The 26,265-nt window shown below is 32.9% G+C and overlaps 3 protein-coding genes across 3 annotated transcripts; 2 read left to right on the top strand and 1 right to left on the bottom strand.

The window, feature by feature from the left end:
• The first annotated feature begins 14,195 nt into the window (after positions 1-14,195).
• On the top strand, positions 14,196-15,356 carry LOC130655504 (uncharacterized). Its single transcript, XM_057458270.1, has 4 exons — positions 14,196-14,243; positions 14,335-14,395; positions 14,471-14,584; positions 14,762-15,356. Exons 2-4 carry the CDS (start codon positions 14,350-14,352, stop codon positions 15,238-15,240), a joined length of 639 nt encoding a protein of 212 aa, XP_057314253.1. The 5' UTR covers positions 14,196-14,243; positions 14,335-14,349; the 3' UTR covers positions 15,241-15,356.
• A 1,224-nt stretch (positions 15,357-16,580) lies between these two features.
• LOC130654874 (NEDD4 family-interacting protein 1-like) lies at positions 16,581-22,457 on the bottom strand. Its single transcript, XM_057457520.1, has 7 exons — positions 22,296-22,457; positions 19,122-19,427; positions 18,729-18,771; positions 18,530-18,583; positions 17,785-17,909; positions 17,638-17,704; positions 16,581-17,343 (listed from the first exon to the last, which is right to left on the bottom strand). The coding sequence occupies exons 1-7, from the start codon at positions 22,323-22,325 to the stop codon at positions 17,237-17,239; spliced, it is 732 nt and encodes a 243-aa protein (XP_057313503.1). The 5' UTR covers positions 22,326-22,457; the 3' UTR covers positions 16,581-17,236.
• Positions 22,458-22,682: 225 nt separating this feature from the next.
• Positions 22,683-25,568, top strand: LOC130654875 (inosine triphosphate pyrophosphatase-like). The gene has a single exon (XM_057457521.1). It carries the CDS (start codon positions 24,798-24,800, stop codon positions 25,419-25,421), a length of 624 nt encoding a protein of 207 aa, XP_057313504.1. The 5' UTR covers positions 22,683-24,797; the 3' UTR covers positions 25,422-25,568.
• Positions 25,569-26,265: the final 697 nt, after the last annotated feature.

Below are 26,265 nucleotides of genomic sequence, written 5' to 3'. Positions count from 1 at the left end.
GCTCGTGGTAAATCTATTAATAAAATGTACAAGAAAACAGATCTACAAACCTTAAGCGGGGAAAACGTCCATGATTCGGTAAAAGAGAAAAAACCTGAAGAAAATCAATGCACAAAAGAATGTCATGCGTACTATAAAGTATGCACTGAGTTTAACAAATCAAATCAAGAGGAATTACTGTGCTTGAAAAATATGTTGGCTTGCAGACTAAAATGTGCAAAAGCTTAAAAAAATTTGTGCGAATAGACCTTTATTATATACATAATTATTTTTTATGCATTATGCTAATACCTGTTTCTTTATTTTCTTTAATTTAGGTAAATAAATGTAACATTTGGAATTTTTATTTATTATATAAGATTTGCTAGAAATAAACCGTGAATAGTGTGATAATGTTTATTAAACAAATGATGTTTTTTCTCTTCCTTACATATCAATTGCAACATAGTACATAGCTCTAGGAACACATGAATACCATTAGTTCAAGCTTCCATGTTTTGTAATTACCATTTTGTACATGGCATTTATTGTATTAAATTAAATAACAACAATTAATGTTAACGAATAAAGAATGTCGTTCCCGGCGGGCAAAGTGTGTTTAAATATCGATATTATGTTGTGATAAGATAAATATTCTAGGAATAATTTTTATATTACCAACAATTTTCTTTATAATCGCTTATACAATGTCCTTTATTCCATACACATTATCATTATTATACACATTTTAATTAGGTCAATACGTACTATCATTTATTTCACGTTTCTTTGATAAAAATTTATTTATGTTATACTCTTGGTCCCCGAATAAATGCCTTCCAACGCCCCGCTCTTATTAAGACCCCATCCGGCCCACTCCTGTTTATTAACTTTATAGTTATTTACACGTTGTTGAAAAGGATTCCTTTAATAGTGAAAGTCTTTAGGTCAAACTCAAGAGGTGACAATTATCATTTAACCGATTTATAAATTTGAAGTTTTAATCAGGGACTTTGTGTTAAAAGTGCAGGAAACACATAGCTAAATAGCTAAATTTTCCAACCTCTTGTTTATTAACCACCCCCTCGGTCTATTTGGGGTCTAGGAGTATAACAATGAGACAATGATGACGTACGATATAAATGTAGCATTTTCGTTTCATTAATGAAAAGTTAGTACTTTCGATCACCACGCTAGATAGCTACCTTCCTATAATTACCATTCATTGGATCAAATACTCTTCCCTCCTCTGATGAAATTCTTATTTTACTAATCTGTTGGAATATGGCCTGTGCCATCATGTTGTTAGATGATTTAAGTTGCTATTTTGATGAATTAATGCAATAATCCTGTTTTATATACGAAGGATTTTTATACATACTTCATCAATCCATCCTACACTAATTGCATATTGCAAAGAAATATACTACATTCTCATCAAACTGTTGAGGGAAATTATTTCCTGAAGATAAGAATTTATTTGAAGTTATAAACCATACATTATCAGTTTCGTTGAATTTATATTTTGTTCCTTTAAAGGTTTACACCAGTCTTTTGCAAGTAAACGTTTCTCATTTACTCGTTTAGGCCATGAAAAAATCCACGGCTTTGATATGAGCCGAAAACACTTATGTGTACATAGAAAACCTTTTTTAAAAAATTAAACGTAAATTTAAAATTAAATCTTTGAATTAATTTAACTAGATAATATTTTTATTTTTATCCTTAAGATTATGGAGAGACCTCAAATGAAAAAGCCTCAAATGTTCATAAAATCAAGAAACTAACGATCATTGATTCATTACTTAGAACTTCTTCAGGGTGTATTTAAAATGTTTACAGCATTCCTTGTAGTTTTATTTTTTTATAAAACTGAAATTTATATATATAAGATAAAAAAACACTTTAAAACTGAGCCACAAAAAAAAAACTTTAAGAAGTACATTTATATTTCAGTTTTCTCTTGGTTGGTGTTAACATATAAACAATCTTAAATAGAATAGTTTTATTGGTTCCAGAAAAAGTGATTTAAACTGGAACCAGTATTTCAGGCGTGACCTTCACACAAATCAAGGGCACCTAGTTTCTGGCGCTTCTCATAAGCCACCACAGACTATATTGTGATAAACTCCCTAAAAAAAACCTGAATTTTTATTAGGCACTATTACTTGAGAAAGTAATCCAGTCGGAAAATATATGTGTCATTCAACGTCAAAGCAGGTACCTAAAAGGGGGTTCACTATCTCTTTTTTGTCTGTCGCACCACGAACAACCAATCCGGTATTAGGCGAACGAACTAGTGAGTGTAGAACAATTTTTTGTCAAGCCACGAATTCCAGTTTCCCCTGTTGATCACGTAATTAAAGATTCGTATAAACCAGAAAGTGCAATTCTCGTTTTTATACTAATTAAAAAATAGTTTTATATTAAAAACTGGTATTTCAAGAAATGGGAAAACCATCAACAAAAGATATGTTCTTGCATATATTCAGGTTAGATACAAATTTTACATAGAATTATTGATCTAATTTATTATAAAACTATAATTTTTTCTTCTAAAATCTATTTTTCCCCTGCTTTGAAGTTAAACATATGTGGCAGTCAATGTAATGAAAGACTGTTTGCATGAGGAGAAGTAGTAATATATTACAATATTTATCTCAATGTGTATATCTCATATAATAATGTAGAACAAATCTATAATAATGTAGAACGAACAATACCTTTTTATTTAAACATGTAGTGTTTAAACTTCCTATACGTCGATACAGCAGCAGGTTATCAAATTGCTTTGTTATTTAACATAGGCAATATGCATCGATTATAATATGTTTCCGGAATGGCGTATGACATTAATCTGATATCAAAGCTTACGCAAATCAATACCAATTTTTTTCAAAATTGTCCCTCATTAAAAAAACCCAACTAAATCTATTTTACATATGAAATTTAAGGAGCTCACTCTTTTTAATTTTTTTTAATGAAATGTAAATAGAATTTTTTCCTCTTTGGATCACATGTCCACAGAAACAACAACAACAACAATTCCAATGCAGTTAATGCCTACTTCTTAATTCTTTTCTTTCTGAATACCATCGCAAAATATTAACACAAATAATTACCCAGACAATACACAGGTATAGTAACTAGTGCTTGAAACCTTTCGTGTTATAAGAATGTAGTAATGAAAAAATTGACCAAAAACATTCTTTCTATTTCAATTTATATGTAGTCATATCCCTTCTTGAAAAAACAAAACAATAGCGTTTTCTGATAAAGGTTGGTCCAAGCGATTGTTGGTCATATTAGATTTTTGTATTTGATAATGGCTTTGTCGGCCGCGTTGTTTTCCTTATCAAATAGTGGGTTTTAAAATTCATCATTCTCGTCATGTCCAGAAAAACTCATGCAAGAAAAGAAGTCATTGTAATAACAGACGGTATTACGGACAGTAAACTGAGAAGTGTAAGTGTTTGTTATTCACAAACAGATTCATCAATACCCAGTACCTTAAACAATTGCATTTGAAAAAGAAAGAAGAATTTAGGTATCAATGGGTAACATAAATGCGGTATTGTTCTATTATGGCTAAGATTACATCAATACTTTGAATATGTCCAGAAAGAATAAGGAAGAATATTTCGAAGCCATTCTATTGCCATATCTCGAAGTAATCTTTGATGGTTCATTACTGTACACAATTACTGTTTAAATTCAGAAAGCAGAACGTGTAGTGCAGAATATGTTTGAAGCATTTTTCATGTTGTCATACGTAATTAAGTCAGATAAACGATGAAATTATGTTGTGATCTTTTTTGGCAAACAGTCCGTATTTAAGTGCAATTTAAGAATAAAAGATAGACATTAGCGCTTTTAATTTCGCTAAATAGCCTTACTCATTTAACTAACGTCCTAATGCGGTTACCTAGAGGAAGAATTTAATTGTGAGGTGTGGTTCGACTGAGTAAATTTTTATTTAACTGCATGCACGTTTTAATTAAAATTTGTTGAATATAGTCTTCTATAATTATTTTAATATTCGTCGTACAATGTCTGGTTGTCATGTGCTATACAGCTTTATCGATTATTTAAATACATCCAACCTGTCAGGTGACGTTAAGCAAAAATAGAACATATATATACGTTCTTAATTTATTCCACATATCATAACAAAGTTTATCTGAGATTTATAAAGAAGGAATACGTACTTACTTGAACGTTTGTAAAAGAAATCAATTGTATTCATCCTGAACTTTCTACAGAATACAATCAAAATGAAGTTAACTGGTAAGTCAATAAAATTTATATCATTCTTATGATTACCCACCAAGTTTAACCTCTAATTTGCAATTTTTTAAAAACAAAGCTAATCTCTCTCTGTGTTCTCAAGACACGCTACAATCACCGGAATTTTTTCCTTGACTTAAATCGTAGCAAAATCTCTTCAACCAGCTTTGGAGACGTGGCTTTTACAACCGTTATGAGAGAGATTTGAGCCAAGCCACTATTACCTCCTTAAAAATTTCTTTACTAAGATCTGTACTTTAGTTTTCCTTCTGATACTACTGCTGATAAATGTTCGTTGTAAATCTATCAAAAAAGTGGACGAGAAAAGAAATTTAAAGATTTTGGGTGTGGACAAGGTCCATCGTTCGGTGGAACAGAAGCAACCTGTAAAAAGTCAATGCAGAAGTGATTGTCACGTGTACTATGACATTTGTATCGAGTTTAACAAATCAAGCCAAGAAGAATCAGTATGCTTGAAAAATATGCTGGCTTGCAGACTAAATCGTGCAAAATAATTTTTGTAAACGACAAACGTAATTATACCTAATAATTTGTAGATGACATTTTTGATATTAATGTCACTTTTGATAGTCAAGTTTTGTATATAAAGAACCTGAGATTAATGTAACGGAATAAAAACTTTTTTTCTAGTTACCCATACACTTCGTAATCCATTCTCTTTAACATTTTTCGCCTCATTTTTTTCAATAAAAAAAGGAATGTGTTATTGAAAAGATTGGTAAGTCTTGCTAGAACTTCCACTACAATTTACAATAGTCCGCTTTACTGTGGAAAAGAATTTCCGTTTAAGTATGATAATTTTCTCTATTATTTGAACGCCAGATTAAGACAACGTAGATAGCTTTTGGAAGATACTAGATATCTATATAGTCCAAATTCCTCATATCTTGCTAATAGCAAAAACATTATATTGGTCATTTTGTTTTACACAGAATATTTTCAATTTTGTCGTTAACATCTTTCATTTTATTGATCATGTTGACTAAATGGCATTTAATATTTTCTTCTCTATTGCTGCGAAATGTTACTTGACATTGAGCTGCTTTATTTAAGGAGAATTAATAAACTAAGATCGGATTTCTTTTATGAAAAGATAATTTTGTGAAAAATAAAAATTATCAATTTGCATCAAATAGCATTTGCAGGTATTTGTTGCTATGGTATTTCTTGCTATGGTATTTGTTGCTATGGCAATTTTATATATTCATCAAACTAGATCTTGCCACGAAATAGATCGAATTAAATCAAAGTATATTAAAGCATCGTTGTCCACATCATAGATAGTCGAATGCATTTGGGACACCTTTATTACTAAAACAAGTGCATCTAAAAAAAAATTCTTTTCTATCTGCTACGTGAAATGAAAGATATGTCAAGTATTAAAAGAGAATAAGGGTGTATATATTTTATATTAAACAGAAAGTATCCTCATAAAAAATTGGAAGGAAGTGTATTTGTGAGACATATCATTTCGTCAATGAACAGGACAATAAAAATGCAACATTGTCACTTCATAAGCAATACTACATCAGTACTTTTGATCACAACGTTACAATAACCATTACATCTAACATTCGTGGGATCAATTACTTTTCCCCTGATGCAAGTATTAATTCTACTAATTATTTCCTAATCCGTTGGAATGCGGCACGTGCCATCATGTTGTCAGATGATTTAAGTTTCTTTTTTGATGAATCAATGTAATAATCCTGTTTTATATACGAAGGATATTTATACAAACTTCATCAATCCATCCTACACTAATTGCATATTGCAAAGAAATATAATTACATTCTAATCAAACTCGTGAAAGAGATTGTGGAAAGTTCTATAAAGGACGAAATTAATATGAAGTTGTTTGGTGAGTATTAAGATATTTTGTTTGATATTCTTGGGATTTCTTTCACGAAACGTTTTTTGCCCTCCTAAAGATTAGCCTGCAAACCTCTGAAGACATTTATAGTGAATTTATTATATTTTATCATAAAAACTTTTTTAGGGAAATCCTAAATAAAATTAAAATTACAACGTACATATGTATTATTTATATTTCAGCTTTTTTCTTCGTGTTATTCGTAATTGAGGTTCAATGTAACCCAGTCACAGAAATAGTTGAGAAAGAAGATGTAAAAGAACTTGGAAAGGACAGTTCTTTTGCTTTCAAGAAACAAATACAACCTGTAAAAAGCTCATGTGTAGACGATTGTCATACCTACTTCGAAATATGCACGACATTCAGTGATATGAACGAGGAAGAAAAAATATGCTTGAAAAATATGCTGGCTTGCAGATTGAAATGTGTAGCTACTTAAAAAAACGTGTGCTTGGACTGTGTGAATAAACTTTATGTAAATACATTATTGTAAATATATGATGAGGGATACAATATTTCTTTCAGTGTGAAGCGGCAGATTTTTTTATATTTATATTTTCACATGAAACACAGTTGAAACAACTACCAGACGAGTAAGCTAAGGACTTCCTGAGGGACATGACTTTTACCATCGCTATCAACGGAAATTATAAAAGGAATCCTAGTTTCCGAGAAATTCGCTACTACAGCTGCTAATATGAATTTTTTGGCAAACTGCTTGAATATTAATTAGGCACAATCAAGTCCAGGCAAAAGCATTTCCTCTAAAACTTAAACAATTTCATACGTTTTATCACATCATTTGTTGTGTTACAGCGCACGCTACCTATTGTCCGGTAGTAAGCAAAAAAACAAGTTAGCCCAAATTAAAACTTCACAAGGAGTTACCAAATACTAGCTTGTTAGGTTGATCACGAAATTAAATATTTCTAACTAGCCACATTCTAGAATTCACCAAAGAATATCAACTCATTCATTTCTAAACAGTAAAAATCTACAATAATTCATATTCACCACCTCAGAAATATAAGAAAGAACATAAAAAAATAATATTTTATATTTCAAAACGAACTTTATATAAACTTTAAAATCTCGGGTATTTTCAAAACTGCATAAAAGCGAAACAATTCTATGTACCTGGGTAAGCGCTGCACAATAACAATGATTAGCTAACAATTGTTCGTTTTTTTCTATTGTGAAATCTATTTTCCCCTGCTCTGAAATCTCTAAAACCTATTAATGTAAATAAAAGCTTTATCTAAAGAAAAGCAATATAAAGAATTTAGCTCTACGTCCATGTCTAATACGATTTAGATCATGCGGTAATAAATGCGTAAATAATCACGAGGTGACAATTTCATATTAAAGTCTCCTTCAACTTTGCATAGCATTTAAACGTCCTTTTACGTCGTTACAACAGCAGGCTATCAAACTGTTTTGACATTTTACATAAGCATCGTGCAGGGATTATAATATGTTTCTAAAATAGCACGTAACATTAATCTGATATTAGAGCTTCCTTAAATCAACTCCATTTTAATCAAAATAATCCCTTGTTAACAAAGACAAAACTTATTGCAAAAGTTTAAGCTTCCTTCCTTTAATTAAAGCCCTTTACGATAAAATATAAATATTTATGGTTTAATTTTTTACAGAACAATGGAAAAAACGTCCGACATTGGTCAATGTTAACGCATCCATAATTTACAAATGGTTCTTCTGCCTACAAAAAAATAAAAACTATAAAAATCTATAAAATCTATAAGATCAGTAAAAAAATATATTGAATCTAAGTGCATAATGAAATAAATGGGCTCACAGAGTATGAAATGGTGCCGGTAGAGTAAGTAGACACATTGAACAAGAAAAAAAAAAAAAAAGAAGAGACTAATTAAAAATAAATAAATTGATGGCACCGATGTAAGGACACACAAAAAAGGTAGAACTATAATGAAAAGATGGGGGGAAATAGATAGCCTACATGCATAGAGTTATTCACATTATTTGGATAAAAGTTTGCACAAAGCACTATCGTGTAAAAATAATTTGACTTTTTTGATAAATTCTTTATGGTTGACAACGGAACGAATATTGCCAGGAAGATCATTAAACAACGCTGATGAGCAATCCATAAACGTTTTTCGGAATGTGTCGCTTTGTAGTTTATTTTTGTTTTCTGCATCAGATCGCAGGCTTCGACCATTTTTGTACCATTTCAGTGTAAGGTATTCAGGTGAGCATTCGTCATACAACACCTTGTGTGCCAGTTTTAGTATCGATAAATTTACACGCTCTTGCACTGGCAGCCATTTCAGTATTACTAACACATCGTTAGTGGAAGCATATCTCTGAAGAAAAAAGCTGGCAGCGACATTTAGAACTCTTTGTAACCTTTTCATTTGATATTGTGGAATATTATTATAGACAAGATTTCCGTAGTCTATCTTTGATAATATCAGTGCTTCAGCGAGATTCTTTCTCACGTGAAAAGGTGCCAAACGTTTCAATCGCTTTAATGTCGAAATCGTAGCGTATGATGATCTAATGATGTTATTCACATGTGTAGACCACGTCATATGTTCATCGAATGTTATGCCCAGTATTTTGAGAGAGGATACCCGCTCAATCTCAGCACCATTACTATGGAATTTGAATAAGATACTGAAGTTTAAATTGTTTATACAGCTTAACTGGCTTGTCGAGTACATAATTGATTTTGTCTTTATGGAATTAAACATCAGATTGTTTATCTTTGACCATGTTGTTATTTGGTTAATGTCACTTTGAAGCTTTGCTGTTGCGATATCCATTTCTTTTAGTTTGAAGTGTATGTAAAGATTTGTGTCATCTGCGTACTGGATAGAATTACACGACGAATTCAACGATAGGTCAGAGACATAGATGTTGAACAAGATCGGACCAAGAATAGATCCCTGGGGAACACCGTATTTGATCAGCAAGGTGTCCGATTTTTTGTCATCAATTTGCACAAACTGCTGGCGATTTGACAAATAGTTAGAGATCAAATTGATGAATGCAGGAGACATTTGGAGTTTCTTCAACTTATTAATCAGAACGTCATATTTCACAGTATCAAATGCTTTGGAGTAATCTGCTGACACTGATAAAGTTACTTCACCTCTTTGCATAGCCTTCAAAATGTCGTCCTTTAATTTTAAGAGTATCGTGATGCACGAGTGACCTTTACGAAAACCAGATTGAGTTGAAGCGTAAATGTTATATCTATCAATGAAGTCACAAAGCTGTGATAAAATGACTTTCTCATATACTTTCGACAGTACAGGAAGTATTGATATTGGACGAAAATCTTCTAGTTGTGAAGCACCTGGAACTTTAGGTACCGGACAGATACGTGATTTCTTCCAGCATGTTGGAAATACGTTTGCATCGATGCAGTTATTCAAAATCTTTGTTAGGACTGGCGACAATTGGGCTGCGACTGGTTTTATGAATTTCGCTGGTATGTTATCACCACCAGTAGAGCGATCACTTCTCAATGAATTCAAATGTTTGAGAACATCCTCTTGGGTAGCGTGACGAAGGTCAAATAAATCCATTGCCGGTACAGCCTCATCATTCATGGTGGGAGAAATGTTTAACTCATTTGTATTGCTTAACTTTATTGCAATGGAATTGAAATAATCATTGATGGTATCGGGATTCTGCCTGATTTGTTTGAACTGTGGTTTAATAATAGTTCTTATGGTTTTCCATACTTCCTTTGAACGGTTACTTGATAAAGCCTTTTGATAGAAGGTTCTTCTAGAGTGTTTGATAGCCTTCTTCAATTTATTTCTCGTTTCAACATACTCATGTTTAGCCTCTCTGTCATCACAAGATTTTAATTCACTACGAAGTTCATCAAGTTTCAGTTTCGACGATACAATGGATGGGTCATTCATCCAGGGAGCTGGTGTCCAGGGAGCAGTGTGCATCATGAAAATATTGCTGAAGTAATACATTCCCAATCATAACAAACTAGAAAAAATAACAACTCAGTCAATATTTACTGGATAATAAGGATTCTATCTTTAAAATCACTTCTCTAGACTAGAAACATCCGATAAATTGTTTAATAACAGCTTCTTTGCCAAACTATTATATAAAACGACGTAAAAAATAAGAAAAACAATTATTTATTTTGTAGAAATACCATTCGAACATATTGTTTTCTTTTTGGTGACGTAATAAAACGAATACTTTTTAACAGGTTTTGATATTTCAAAATACAACGCCCTGGGGTCAAAGGGTCTTGTGGCGCCTGAGCCGTTATTAACTTATCAACAAGGCAAAACTTATCAACAACTTATCAACAAGGCAAAATGCCCTGGGAACGAGGTTGGGTCTGTGCTTGCGTGTTTACAAAAGAAAATAAGTTTCAGACATGTTCTGGTGAATCATGAGGGGAGGCATAATGTTTATATATGACGTTTTTAAACTTTTGTATATAACCTGAATATTTGGTGGAATGTATGTATGAAGTATCGTATTTAGCATTTGGTGCAAAAATATATTATGGAGACTGAATTTTGAGTACCGCTATGTACTTATCTATGACGTCATACTGAAACTGAAGTATGACCTTGAAAGTGTTAATGCATGAACATATTTAAAAAAAAACAATTTGGCCGATTTTTTTCCAACCGCGTGCTAACCGATAAGTCACCATGACAAAAATTTTTTTGATCCTGAAGCTTAGAAAAATTGATGAAAATTCACTAAAATTTCAAACCCCAAAACGTTGTGGTTCAGGAGTTAGTACAAAAATGTTGGGCTAATAAATAATGTTGGTTGCCATGTACCATTAACTTATTGCGTACAAATAGAATTGACTTGTGAGTAAAAATGAGTGGGAAAGTTGTATCCAAGCATGTGCTATCAGGCCCATGCGTGTCTTGCCTCGATTACTACGAAAATAAGTTACAGAAACTACACGTTTTTCTTTTTATTAAAACTAGTCTACATAAAAATTTACACTGACGTTTGCCCAAATGTAAGAACGCTTTCAGAATACACTAAGCCTTAATGTATTAGGGGAACTAATTGAAAATTATATGGTAGAAGAGTCCTGAAATCGCTCTTCCTGTCTTAAATCTTATATGAAGAAAGCAAAAAGGTTTTACGACGCTTTCTCGAAATACGCTGGAGCTATAGCTAAAAAGCACTGATACCAAACTGAATAAAAGCCTTAACAGAACAGCATACATACGTCTAGCTCTGGGTTAGTGTACTTGCCATGGTGTAGCTACATTTTTTGTCAAAATTGGTTTCTTAGAGAATTATAAACATAAACAGAGAATCGTAAATAAAAATAAAATAAAATAATAATAAGGGAAAAAAGAAACCGTTAAATATCTACCGCTACGTGCGCACATTGTCTTGTAAACATTTTGACGCACGGACGGACCAATAGAAGACATACACGGGTTCCGCCATCAGCATAATGTACTGGGATAAATCATATTGAAGATGAACTACTTTGTTCATCACTAACATACTGCCTGGCAATGAGCGGGATTCGACAATGAGCAACATACTGCCTGGCAATGAGCGGGATTCGACAATGAGCAACATACTGCCTGGCAATGAGCGGGACTCCCCCATCATGATCAGAGGTCTGATCGGGGTGAAACATTCTCTGTTGAGAATGAAATACGGATGTGCTATGATATATATTCACTTATGCTGAAATAAAGCTGTGCGCATCTATTTTCTATCCACAATATGCAGGTATTAGAAAAGGAAAACAGTCATTCCTCGTTTTGAGAAGCAACTACAAAGGAGCCTATGTGAATACTATTGCAGTGCTGAATTCATTACCTGTAGTAGATTAGGTCCTATAACAGAAATGAATTGAAGATTAGACTTTCACTCAAGTTTATGATGCACTTAAGATGTTTCTACCAATTACAATGGACATACCGTAATTATTCTAATTTAGTGCGGCCAAAAAGAATAATTATTTTGTACATACCGTATTAATAATTAGTGGAGATAAATTACCATCAAATCATCAACTCAAGACCGCACTAATAATAAGAGGAAAATTTTATCATTACTGCACTAAATAAGAGGGGAAAAAATACACATTTTATTTTTTGATAAATTCTTAATTAACAACCACAGACAAAAACTAGGTCAGAAATGGTGCCTTTTACGCCAGCTGCATGGAGAATTCATGCACCATTTTCCAAAATGATGACAACGAACGAAGAAGACCCTTTTATTTTGTAATCTTTCTTTATAATTAAAGTTGAAGTTTTTGATACGAAAAAGATTTTATTTCCTCTCTGATAGGAATAATGTCAGCCCGCACTATAATTACAGGAATTTTTGACCCTTCCCGCACTAAATAAGAAAATTGAAAATTACCAAGATTTCATCCGCACTAATAATAAGAGGAAAATAAATTGTTCAATTTTCGAAAAAAAGGCCATTCGCACTAATTAGAGGCCGCACTAACTTACAATAATTACGGTAAGAAGCATCTAGAAATTCTGTTGCGGCGAACTGTATGTGGCCACTTTCGTATTTTAGCCAGTTAACCACATAGCCGCAGACGCAATACGGTAGACTATTCCGTAGCCTGTGGATGAATGCTCGTTCTTTATGTATTGTATTTTGTGTTTCCGTAACATGGCTATAAAATCGCTCAGGTACAGAATACTGGTATTAGTATGAGAGACATTATTTATTTATTTTTCTGCATATCATTCAATGTACCAGGTTTAAACTTTCTTCTTTCCTTTTTATAAGTTTTAGGCGACATTTTATTTTTCAAGTCTTAAGAACTACAGTTAATTCCCGGCAACTCGAACCTTCAAGGAACCGAGAAAAATATTTCGACCTAACGAATTTTTGAGTTAAACGAAGCTTCCGTTAAGTCGGATTTAGTCTAAAATGAGATTATAGTTTCAGTTTAAGCGATTTTTGAAGAGGTGGGTCAGCAGTTACCGGGAAAAGGTGCAACCTTAGCGATGAAAAGGCATGTTAATCCCTTTTAACGAATGTTCGAGTTAACCGAGGTTCGAGTTAACCGGAGTTTGTTATAGAAGAAAGTACGATTTACCCCCCCCCCCCCTCTCTTAAACTTCTTTTAATAACTTTTGATGTGTTTATAGTTACACCTTCAATTTTTGTGACTTTTCCTAACCTTCATTTAGCTTTATTTTCCAAAAATTTTTTTTGGAATTATGCCGAAGCCACGGCAACACTTCTTTTATGTTGAGTAAAGATGTTGAGTAAAGTTCTGAAAAAAGATTTTACCAATAATTTTTTTTACATGTTTTTAAAAGCTTTGTGACTTCTTAGTTTATATTATTTTATGTTTCTGTTATTATTGTTACAAAATCCATCGCAATTATACAACAATTAACACAATTTAGTGGCTTTTTCTATATGTCACCGATATTTGACCAAAACGCTGACGTCACCAATTTTTTTCACCAAATTGTTTAATAATACCTGGATAACAATTGTGGTAAGTTTCAAGTCCAACGGACAACAATTGTAGAAACTACACAGGGGGGGGGTCGAATCCTCCCCCCCCCCCAGCATTGAGAAGCCCTTAAAAGGACTAGCACGAATAGAGTTAACGAAATTTCAAGACACCCAAGAAAATGGTTTAAGGAAATGAAAGTTCGAGTTATTCGGTGTTCGAGTTAGCAGGAGTTAACTGTATTTGTTTTATGTAACTTTTTCAACACTTGTCTTTTGATAAAACCTTGAAAAGTTAGACATTTGTTTTATTTCGCACATAAAAAAAGCTGAAAAACAGACAATTAAGTACCAAAGATAGAAAACTGAATTTGCTTGTTTCACCAAGTTAATGTCTTCAATGAAATCAACACCTATTGTTATCTTCTTCACGGTCGACCACCTGTGCATGAATATTGACAACATGTTAGTATTGTATTGAAGAAATTAACGATCATTACAGACAGTATGACTTGAAATTCTAGATGCACTGAAAGTAATCACTGTCTACATTGTTAAATGACTATAAAAACATGGAAAGCGGGATAAATCGAAGCGGTTGTGTTGTTTTGTTTTAGCAGACAGTGTAAGTGACTTTTAAATCCACTAATATTTCGTTATAATATTTAAGAATTCGCTGTCAAAAAGTTTCAAATATACTAATTTTTATGTTATAGATTTAAGTGAAAAAAATGATGGCATTTTTACAACTTTTTGCACTGGCACTGCTTGGCACAGGTAACTTTGATTTGCTTCGACATTAAAAATTGTCTCTTTATCTTTACATCTCATAGTATTTAACATTCTCCGTAGCAATCGCAGTGCGAGATCGTGTTCCAATACCATCAACTGTTACACCGAAGGACATCAACAGGTGTCTTCTTGTTTTTCAAAGCCTCAAAGGAATTAAAGAAAGGGAAATTGAAGGTTAGTTTAAAAAGTGATAAAAGCTACATAGTTTAAAGCTTCGATTGGTTAATTTTAAGGTAAAATCCAATGAAATTTTAGAATATATAAGAATGTTTGCTTCTAGTTTTCTTCATTTGTATCTATTAGCTATATCTGTTCTGGGGAATATAAATACTAAGCATACTTCTCATTTAGGTCAATATCCCTGGGTGCCTCTTGGAAACACTTGTTATGGTGCTAAACCAAACATTTTTGGAACTGTGACAATGCCAAAAGCAGGAACAGTCATTGCTTTGAAACTGACAAATATCCGCGGTTCCTATTCATGCAGTTTGTTTGACGCAATCTTTTCAAGTTCATCTAAGAATTACTGGGGCTGTGGCAAGTCTGTTGCCACATTGGTAACAAACTCAAGAAACCATGTTCTTCTACCCAAACCTGGACAAGTAAAACCAAATAAGGAATGGTCTTACATGTTGCCTAACTTTAACCCTGAAAGTCCCTACTTGGTTCTAAGCGACTACAAAAGCAAAGCAATTCGCTTGAGCAAAGATGAGAAGTTGAGAATCTGGTTCGGAGAAGACTTCACCAAACAACCCTCCGTTAGCATTTCGAGAAAGCACTGCATTTCAGTTGAGGCAAAGATCATCTCGGATGATAATCACGGATTTTAAAAGAGGACTTTATTTGTAGACTTGCTTTCATTTTTTTTATGTTTGTTTATTAGGTTTTCCTTATTCCTGTTGCGTTTCTAGTTAATTAAAACGATTGGCTGTCCCGACTGTCCTAGAAATAATAGATAATCGTTTTATTTCGTTCTCTTTTTCTTGTAAATTATAAAACTAATGATGAGTAAACTAATTTTTGATGAGAAGTTTTCGATTGGCTAATATTACCTACGAGAAACGCGATAGTTCTTAAGAAATGTAGTTATATTTTTTTAGATTATGAAAAATACTCCATTGAATAAAATCAGAGTTTTTCTATGAGAAACTTAAGAAACATATATTCATGGTGTTGCTTTGTAATCGACCAAGGTTCCATTTTTTGTTCGATATCCGGGCGAAATCTCAAAAAACGTGAAAATGGGTTAGTCACATGTCCAAACATTGTGCAATTGTTCTTTTCAATGAAAAAATGACGGTATAAGTTTCATGTTAACTCAGTATTTACAGTGAAAGGAATAATTCAGTCAGCCTCATGGCTTACGACAAACATTCCGGTTTTAGTTGTTCAAAGAAAACATGTCCGATATTTCCAATAAAACTTGCCAAAAAAATTAGTCACACAAAACGTAATCGAACAAGATTTTCACTTTGCAGTGAGTAAGTTAGTAGGTAACAGAATTCACATTTTGGGTGTTTCTTCCTAATGACCGCCCCTGTTTCTCCCCTGAACTACTTAATTACAGCAACACTAGGGTCACTACTTAACACTGCTCTAGCGTCGCAGCTACTTCAAACGGTGTCTGGTATATTTTTTGTGTTCTAATTATTTTCTGAGTGTCTGTTGGTTTAAGTTTAAAGGACATCACAAGATAGTTTTAGAATCATAAGATAAATAGTCAGATATCTTTTTTCGTAAACAAGGTTAGTTACAGTACTTAAAAGCCATGACATTAAATTTAAAACACCTGACAAATGTAATCTAGTCAACGCTGTTGAACTCTTCATTTCAAACAATCCTCTGAATTATCGGTCTTATGAACACGACGGTCATCTAATTTGTATTATACCATGTAACAATTTAACTGATTAAGCGAGAAAATCATGGTTGAAAAAAGTTAATGGTGTCGCAGGTCACTTGACATGACAAGTAGGATGCGGAAAAAGTCGTTAGGCACGAACTCTGAATTAGTAATTATTAACGCATGCGCATATTTTTTAAGTTATGTTGCGTAACATTTACTTGAGATAAAACGTATGTACTGGTTTTCACAAAAAAAATTGTGCACACATCCTGTAGTAATTTAGGTGGTGAAAATTCACATGGGATATAAGAAAAACTCTGGGAATTGTTTTTAGACAAGTTTACCAATAATAACAATACAGTGTTGTAGATTTTTACAAGAAATATATGCGTAGTTAATATAAAGTAACATTCCCACAGATATAACATTTCAAGGGTTATTCCATTTCGGTGAAACACACACATTTTCCTATCGCGCAGAAAAATTGACTGATTTTTAAAATTAGAATTAATTTTGTTATTAGTATAAGATTACGGCACCGATAAATCATTACATAGATGACAAGTAGAAAAATATCTATTTACATATATTTAAAGGAACCTAAATAAAAAATAAAGCACAACACTAAAAAAAGACGAAAAAAACATTATATACATTCGTATCCTTGAATCCTTGTAATTATACTTCATACAATTACAAACCTATGATTTCATTATAAAGGGTTTTTTTTGCAAAAAGTAATACCTCATAACAAATACTAGATTAATTTGTCATAACGGGAATTCGTCATTTTAATCGTTAAGTTCAGAAGTTAAAAACATGACCGTTTATTTGTCTGAGACGAAAACATTTTAATACGCATATTCGAAACAAGCTATTTTCTTACATGACTGTAAAAACAACTTCTGTTACTGACAGGAGAATAACTCGAGGTTGAAATAAGGTCAAATAAGTTAGATGGCGGTTTCGATTCATGTTGTTTACGTAAACATGCCATTCTCAGAGTCAGCATTTTCTTGACGTCGCGAATACACATAACGTTTAAGCTGCGCATATGCGAATATACCACGAAGAAATACAATCCAACCTGAAAGAAGAAAATAATGATCGAAAAATTAACAATTGATTTGTTCTTTTATTCGGAATAGGTGGAGGGTAATGTGTGTTAAATTAGCCACTCTACATACTGGATCACCGCGCTATTAAGTCTCATTTCATTGATTAAATCCCTAATTTCGTTTTGTACCATTTCATGGCATTCCCTTAAAACATAGCGTGAGAAAACTATTAGTATAAACATCGGATATTTACTTGTTCTTTCACCTATTCTTTTATTCATCTGTTCATTTATTAAAAACAGACAAAAAATAGGAACACTTACCGAATAAGACAAATACATACATCAACCAAGGATTTTCCTCAAAATAATTCTTAGACCACTCTGAATGCTAAAAACAAAAAATCGCTATAGATCCAGACACAGTTCGAGCTGTAAAACAAGAAAGCTATTCTGAGATTCAGGACCCACCTTCACTATAAATGCCCATTTTACCAACGAAAGTCCAAAACCAGATATGGCACCATAATTCGAAGATAAAGATGTTGTGAAACAATATGCCACCAGAAACCCAATCCAGTTGAATATGAAAGCAACTAAAAGAACAACTAGCAGTTTAAAAGGTGATAGTGTTTCAATTTTAAAAAAATTGGCAGAAACTTGAAACTTTGCTTGAAGGTCTTATTCCATATTTAGCTCGACAAGAAATCATGTCAAATGAAAGTTAATATAATTGCGAATTTCGCGTGGAAAAGATATCAGACCATGTTTGGGCTCGATATTGTGTATCTATATTTATTTTAATTAAAATCTGAGTATCGGACCTAAAATATACATCTGAAAATTTCCCTTTTGTTTTATAAGCCTGTAGCTACCTCTTTTATTTCTCATGTGATAATTCAGTTTCCACTAGCTACCTTGTGACGACACAAATATCTAACATGACAAACCAGATAGTCAAAGCATAACATAAAAAAATCGGAATAAAGTAAACATTACAAAGCAAATTTTGTCCTTGGTTAAAGGTCATCACAGAAAAAAAACAAATCAGATTTTTAAAATCAGCAGGCTAGTCACAAAGTGTATTTTCCACAACAGCCCTGTTTGCATTGGGACATTCTAGAACTTTGCCAGCTTCTATGTGATTCAAGAAATACTTGTTTTTGTAGACAAGACTTGATGGAACTTATATTTGAAAAAACACATCATATAATACCTAGGAAAGAGAATATAAATCCAACATCTGTGCCAAGTTGTTCATCGTTAAATCCTAAAAATAAAATCACAAATTCAATCTAGAGATCGAGCAGCATTGAAAGTAGGCACAAAAACTTTACAAAGTTAAATTTTTTTTGGCACAAATGTTTCTGCACTTAATAAATTAAATTGGCAAATCTGTTTAGTTTTATACGTACCACTGGAAACTGTTGATGCATTACTTAACCAAAATAAAAACATCTAAAAATTTAAATGATAATTTACACAACAATAAATATAAAATAAAACGCAATGTGATCACAGAAAATTTTTATCAGTAAAAAAAAGGTGAACTGATTCTAAAAACCCACAAGCTAAACACTCTGATTACTGGTTTATTGTACCATTAATTGTTTCCATTGTTTAGATTGAATTCTTAAAAAATCAAATCTGCCAACTTGATAACAAAACCAAAGTTTGATGGTTAAAGTTTTTAAGAGGAATATCTAACATACAAAACAATAATGGGAATTTTCATAACCAGTGGATAATTGCAAAATATATCATTACAAGAGGTAAATGTAGAATACAAGAATATTGTTCAAGATTACCGATGCATTCTGTGGATTTTCTTCTTCATTTTCTGTCTCTATATTTTCTGATTCATTATAAGTTGGTAATTTCACAATATCTGTGTACAAAGGAGGAGGCTCGTTTGAAATCACTGCACTTGTTGTAGCTTCTTCTGTAGCACCATCATAAGGAGGAGGGGACTCAGTGTTACTTGCTGTTAAAGGAGTATTATCTTCAGCCGGAACCACAGGGGGTGGTGGTACCTGCTCACTTAATTCTGTTTCTCTTGAATCATTTACAATTTCTGTGTTTGGAGTACTTTGATCATCATCTTCATTTTGAAGCTATAATACAGAAATAAAAATATGATAAGCAAAGCAGTAAAGTAAAGTAAAGCAGTAAACCCTAGTGCTACAAGACTTTAAGGGGTGCCTTTTTTTGAGCCCTTAAAGCCTGCTTTTCATGATATAGAAAAAAATTTTTTAAATAATTTGTCACAGTTATTTTTCTTAATCCGATCAACATCATCTAACATTTCTTTGATTTATTAATATCTTGTAAATAGACAATGTATCGTGTGCATATAATTGCTTCCAATTTTTTAAATAATGAAGTCACTCGTAGAAGGGCAATGCTATAATACTTTTCAATGCACCAGTTTTAAAAACAACAGTAAGGCCTTTTTATGGTACAGATTTAATCCAGGAGGAATTTGTTGCGTTATATATAATGATTAATTGTCATTGAAACAGTTATAAGTTTCCATTTGCTTAGTTAATATCCCTTAAATGGTAATGATGACTTGACTAACACAAGAAAACTTTCTGAAATATTGTATAATAGCGAGTTGCCTTACAAAAAACTATGTCGTTGTTAGACCAGACTTAACTTATGTTGGAATGTGATGAACCATTTTGTTTTCAATGAATATTTGAAATATCCATAAACAGAGGAAGAAAAAGCCACTCTGATTTTTTAATGCAAATATATCTCAGTTAGCCAAAATCCAAAAAAACTCTATCTAGAATAACAACCATTATCTAACAAACAAACATTGTGCTGAATTTTGAGGTGTTTTATACGTAAAAGATAATTTTAAATACATTTTTAGATGTTTATAGAAATGTATTTTCAGTATTGTTTTAGCTAAAATATACAATTCCACTTGTTAAAAATGACGTATCATTTTTTACGATTCCATAAATCTTGACAATGAATGCATGTCTTTGTTTTATAACACATATATCTGAGCAATAATAGCATCAAAGCAATAATATGCAAACGTCACAAATATTCGGTGTTAAGTTACAAGACAGACTTACTTTTTGATCGAAACTTTTAACATACAGAGTCGGAAGAACCAGAGCAATAACAAAATTTTATATGCTCGCTGTCTCCCAACAACCATCACCCACCATTATTATTATTATATATCCTGATTTGCTTTAAAATTTCAGCCATAAGTGCCAAGAGTCCTGAGAAATAGTTTAAAAATGTGCAAAAAAGTGTTATCATATTTACTTGGTTTCTAATGCTGAGCATTATTATGGCTACATAGCCTAGTTAACTAAGCTTTCTATGAGAATATCCAATTTAGTTTTTCTCAAACGAAAGCTTAGACACAAACAAAGTCAGAGCAAATCCCTAAAATTCAAATCCACCTTATAGCGAACCCCGAATAACAATCAACCAATCAGCACAAAAACACATCTTACGCTCTAAAATAATTTAAGAATTAATTATATTTGTTCGCGTCAGTGGCGCGATTTGGTTAAAAACAAAGGATTGAACGTGTCAGATGTAATTGGCTATAAAACCATTGAAAAAGACGACGCAAAAGTTGTTAATTTTGTGTGGTGTAAGATCGATACAAAATTGTTCTACGATAAAAGGGACAGCAAAAGCCGTAATGCAACCATATATCGAAGGACCAAGTTTTGTGACGAAGTATCAGGTATGCATTATTTTTTTATTGGTATGATTACGTCGGGAAAAAAATTGCCGACGTAACTTTGTTGTGAAATTTGAATGCCACGATCAAAAACGGCTGGTGCTATTATGAAGAACGTAAGGCATAGAGAACATTAAAGTCGGCCCCTTTCCTTCATGCTGACACTCTTATGCTGGGCTGGTACATTACACTGAGACTCGAACGGAAGCTGGAAGGCCATTTAGAACCATGCCACAAGTCAGTCCGACCTTCATCGTCACAAAGAATACTGCAAGAAGAGTGCACACCGATGCAAGTTAAACATAACCAGAACATGGGAGAGGTTAGGTGTCCTGCAACTTAATACAGCTTTCGGACGAATGTTCTCGTGATGTAATACCAAAGAAAAAACATGATGAATAAAGTTTAAAAAAATTTTAAAAGGGAAAAGAGAAATCAAATATGTTTAGTAATAATCGAAAAAGTTGTATATCGTATTAAAAAGAAGTCCAGAAGTTCTGTCTCCCACACGACACAGCAGGCAATAAGTCAGCCCTGCCCTCGGTTTTGTAAGAAGAGACGTTCTGTGAAGAACGGTGTTCTGTGTTCTGTCATTTTTTTCTTTGATTATTATAGTCAATAATTACTTTATACAAAAGACATTTCAGGTGCGGAGGTGCGGTGCGCAATCGCACACCTCAAAAGACCAGGACTGCTCAGGCGAGTGATAAATCACGCACCAAAATCTCTGCAAACATTTTTAGGAGCGCGACGTCCCACACGCCTGTGTTTTTTTATATGATGCAGCCTGACCATGATTGTGATCATATAAAATCTGCGCATAACCTGGCAAAGCAACAAATTCCGCTTCCTTAATGTTTGTCAATCTTAATGTTGGTTAATTTTCTTAAGCCAATCTGACTGTAAAACATCTGCTTTATTATGGGTAAATCTACAAAGATATTTTAGCTAATATGTGTAAGCTACAGGTTGAGCCTAACTGTTTAAGGGTTTACGCTACATGTCACCTTACATGTCACACAACTTAGATATAATAACCCTGAATGCAGGCAAAAACTTGTTAAAACTCCTTATATATTTTTTATGACGAACACTTGAGATGCTGGTAGCTATATATGTTGATATCCCAGAAAGTGATTGAGAAAGAGAAAGAGATAATAGCTAGTAAAAGTTTTTTATAAAAAACAAACAAAAAAACGCTTCAGTTAATAGATTAGAAATATAAATAAAACTGTTTAAAGGCGCATTAAATAAAACTTACCAACTGATACTTAGGATTGGAAGTAGTCATTACGAACACTTTCAGAACGCCATAAAACTTAGTGAAAATAACGCTTCCCGATGATATCAATGTTTATTTTTTCGCTATTCTGCAGAAAACACGGACTCTTCTGCTCAGGGCGTAATTTATTATCTCTGACGACTGTAGGGAATGAATAATGAAATGTTCCTGCTAATTATTTGCACATTTTTGTACCATATACTATTTTACTCTACAGCAATTTAAAAAATTGTATTAAACATAATTTTAAAACTATCCTTCATATTTTAAGCCTCTGTGACGGAGGGTGAAGGTTGGCTTTACTAATACTTTGCAGACGAAGAAAGTAATGGCAGCCAAAGCTGTGAAAAGATCTGGCCAACTGCAATGGTGTTTTATATCTGCTTTTCTTTAATTTGTTTTGGCATAACCATTTTTGTTTCCTTTGCAAACTGGACCGTATATGGGTTATGACATCCATAACTGTGTTGCCTTTGATTTGCCTTAGGGTCTGCCTTTTTTATGTGTAGCTAGTTAGCTAGCTCTCTAGCCTAGTTGCTAACATAATTTCACAAATGCTGACCGTTGTTATACTTATCATTTTTGTGTGTGTATTACTTGTGGATATATCTGCTTTCCCACATGTTCACTAACTAATCTGTTAAGGGTTTGAAATGCCCTAAGACCCCAAGCACACGTGTCAACCATGACAGAATTTTCTCTTATTTTACAAAGCAGTTGTTTTAAGCTAGCTAGCTAGTTATTCTGTGATTCGGTTTTGCTATGTTTTGATTTTGATCATTGACATTTAGCCTAAAAATTTCATTTGTGTTATATACACATATATACATACATTTTTTAATAACGCTTGGTGAAAACAAATTTATTTCTTGGGGCGGACAATTGCAGAATCACAAACATTTTTCTTGGAATGATACATATCTATATCTTTTCTCTATATCTACAAACTTTTTAATGTTCCTAAGTATCAATATGTGCACATTGGCCCATGTGCTCTAAGTCAAAAAGCTATCCAGCTAGACATTTAGCAACTATACACAATTATATTTCACTTAAATTTTTTTTAATTTAACTTTTTCTTGTTTTTTTTCCTAGAAAGTTTACGTTGAATAAAATACGACATGGTTTAATCTCCATACGATGCTTTTTGATGATTTTATAACAAAATACTGCATTGTTTAAGCGCCATACGATAACGTTTAATGGTTTCAGAATAAAATACTGCCTTGTGTAAGCTCCATACGATCTCGATTAAGGGATTTCAGAACAAAATGCAACATTGTTTCTTCATGCAATCACGTTTTGATTGTTTTAGAACAAATTACGGCGTTGTTAAAGCTCCATACGATCGCGTTTTAATGTATATAGCGAAAAATCTTTATTATCCTTAAATAAAGATGCATATTCGCCGCATTTTGTTCTGAAATGACCAGAAAACGATCTTATAAAGCTTCAAAATCGCTGTAGTTTGTTTTACAAACGACGAAAAAACAAACTAGGAGGCTTAGCAGTCGCCGTACTTTCTTCTAAATTGATGAGAACACGTTCTTTTTAAAGCTTAAATATCGGCGTATACGTCCTTATAAAATGACGAGAAATCGTCTTTTCGAAGCTTTAAAATCGCCGTATTTCTTTTAAAAAGAAACAGAAAACGTCCCAACAAACATAAAGATCGCGGTACTTTATAAAGAATAGCGCAATCGAAACTACTATTTTTGATTAGTTTAAAAAAGTCTCAAAAGTAGTAGGTGTGAAATAAAAAATGGCATCGTTGGCACTTTTAAATTACAGCAGGCTTGTTGCATATGGCAACAAAAAGTTCAATTACATTGTTGTTACGCAATGTCGTAAAACTCGCGTACATGTAAAGTTACCTTTTCACCTGTTGTATATTTTTCAATAATAAAGAAACGTGTAAAACACCGAAAATTAAATTGTGTGCCCAGTATATTTAAAGTTCGATCTGCGAATTTTATGTTTAGTAGGTAAATTTGATATCCAAAAAAAGAGAAATCACTTCCGAATCGCGATGCTTTAATTCGAACGCTGAAGCCTTGTTTTTCTATGGTTCTATGCGTATTATCAAAATTCTTTTTTATGAGAAATGAATAGCAAATCCATCTAAATAAATTGGTACATGCAGTGAAAAGTACATGTCTGGTGTATAATTAGGGTTATTTTATTCTTTACTTGCACAAGTCGAAAATTGCGAATGCGTGTTCTTGTTTAAACAGGAATTAAATCCGCATTTTTTTTCGCAGGGCTTTCTCCCGCAATGCTTACTTCTCAAACATGAACTTGCAATAAAATTGACAAACGCGAGAATATGAAACGAATTTGGCCATTCAAAAAACTTCAATTGCAAAAAATTAGAAACCTTCTTCATTTTATTTAAGGTTTTCTTTCCAAAACTGATTGCTTTGAACTTCCTATAGTAGATAGATACCACAACTAGCAACATAGTGTTGAAGAGTTTGTGGAATGGCCGCGAAAAAGACGCTCGTCTTCGTTACTGGTAACGAAAACAAACTGAAAGAAGTCGCCCAAATTTTAGGAGAAAAATTTCCATGGACACTGACATCGAAAAAAATTGATTTGCCTGAATTTCAAGGTGAGCCAGACGACATCAGCAGAGAGAAATGTAAAATTGCAGCAGAAGCTGTTAAAGGACCAGTTATAGTTGAAGATACTTGTTTGTGTTTCAATGCTCTTGGTGGATTGCCTGGTCCATATATCAAATGGTTTTTAGATAAACTAAAACCGGAAGGGTTGCCACGTTTACTAGCTGACTGGGATGATAAATCTGCTTACGCTTTATGTACGTTTGCTTATTCCACTGGCAACCCTGATGATGAAATCAAGTTATTTAGAGGAAAAACTCCAGGTGTTATTGTTGGACCAAGAGGACCCAGAACATTTGGCTGGGATCCATGTTTTCTTCCTGATGGTTTTGATAAGACGTATGCGGAATTAGAGAAGGAAACGAAGAATGAGATTTCCCATCGAGGTCGTGCTTTAGCGGAATTAAAAAAGTACTTTGAGAATGATGTTCTTGAAAATGGTGATGAACCAGACAAGAAAAAAAAACGGTTAAATGAAGACTAGTATATGTAATACACCTGTTTTAGAGTTTTAAAAAAATACATCACAATAAAATAAATGTGAATTCAATTTTAAGTAAAGCTCTCCAGAATTAGAATTCTTCATCATGTACATCTTGATCATGCTTGAAATAATAAATAAAAAACTTAACTTCGTACCTATTTTCCTACATTCGCCCCAAAATAAGGTTATTGCGCAAAATTTACCACAGAAAAAATGCGCATAATGTTTAGCCCAAAAGTTATTACGAGTTAGATAGGATACAATAAGTACGACTAGCTGAAAACTTCAACAGATCAAAACTAAGAAGCGCGAAAATATTTCAAATCGTTGTTAGGCTGGTAGTGTTATAGAGGCATGTGGCAGAACAGCATAGGCTTTTTCCGATTATCCTTCCTGTTTCCCTCCAAAAATGTTATAATCGGGTTCCCATTAGCATTTGTCTTAACCCTCACCCCTTTTGAGTTTAATATAATTCGTTAATTGGCTGCAAAAAGATACCAGATACCATTTCACTAAAATTTTAGACTTAAGCGCTTTTGTTTTTAAAGCTGTAAGAGGTAAACTCTTTTCTTGTAGTCATTCCTAGTCCTATTCGTAGCGCTCGTAGTACCAAGTGTATTCACTCTCAGTACCACTAGGTGTATAATCAAGCGGCACATTTTACTGAAACAAGATTCTTGTTGCAAAATTGTTGATCGTAACACCGCGGCACAAAAGCTCTTTCATTAATTACTGAATACAAATATGCTTTCAAAAGCGCACATTTGAAGAGCTCTCTCATCCAGAGTCAAAAAAACTATGATTTAAGATGAATCAAGCGCCTATTGTCATGAGTATGAACATT

The sequence above is a fragment of the Hydractinia symbiolongicarpus genome, chromosome 8, assembly GCF_029227915.1.
Source record: "Hydractinia symbiolongicarpus strain clone_291-10 chromosome 8, HSymV2.1, whole genome shotgun sequence".
NCBI classification, from domain to species: domain Eukaryota; kingdom Metazoa; phylum Cnidaria; class Hydrozoa; order Anthoathecata; family Hydractiniidae; genus Hydractinia; species Hydractinia symbiolongicarpus.
The sequence above is the reverse complement of the archived record's forward strand: the minus strand, read 5'-3'. Positions and strand labels throughout refer to the sequence as shown.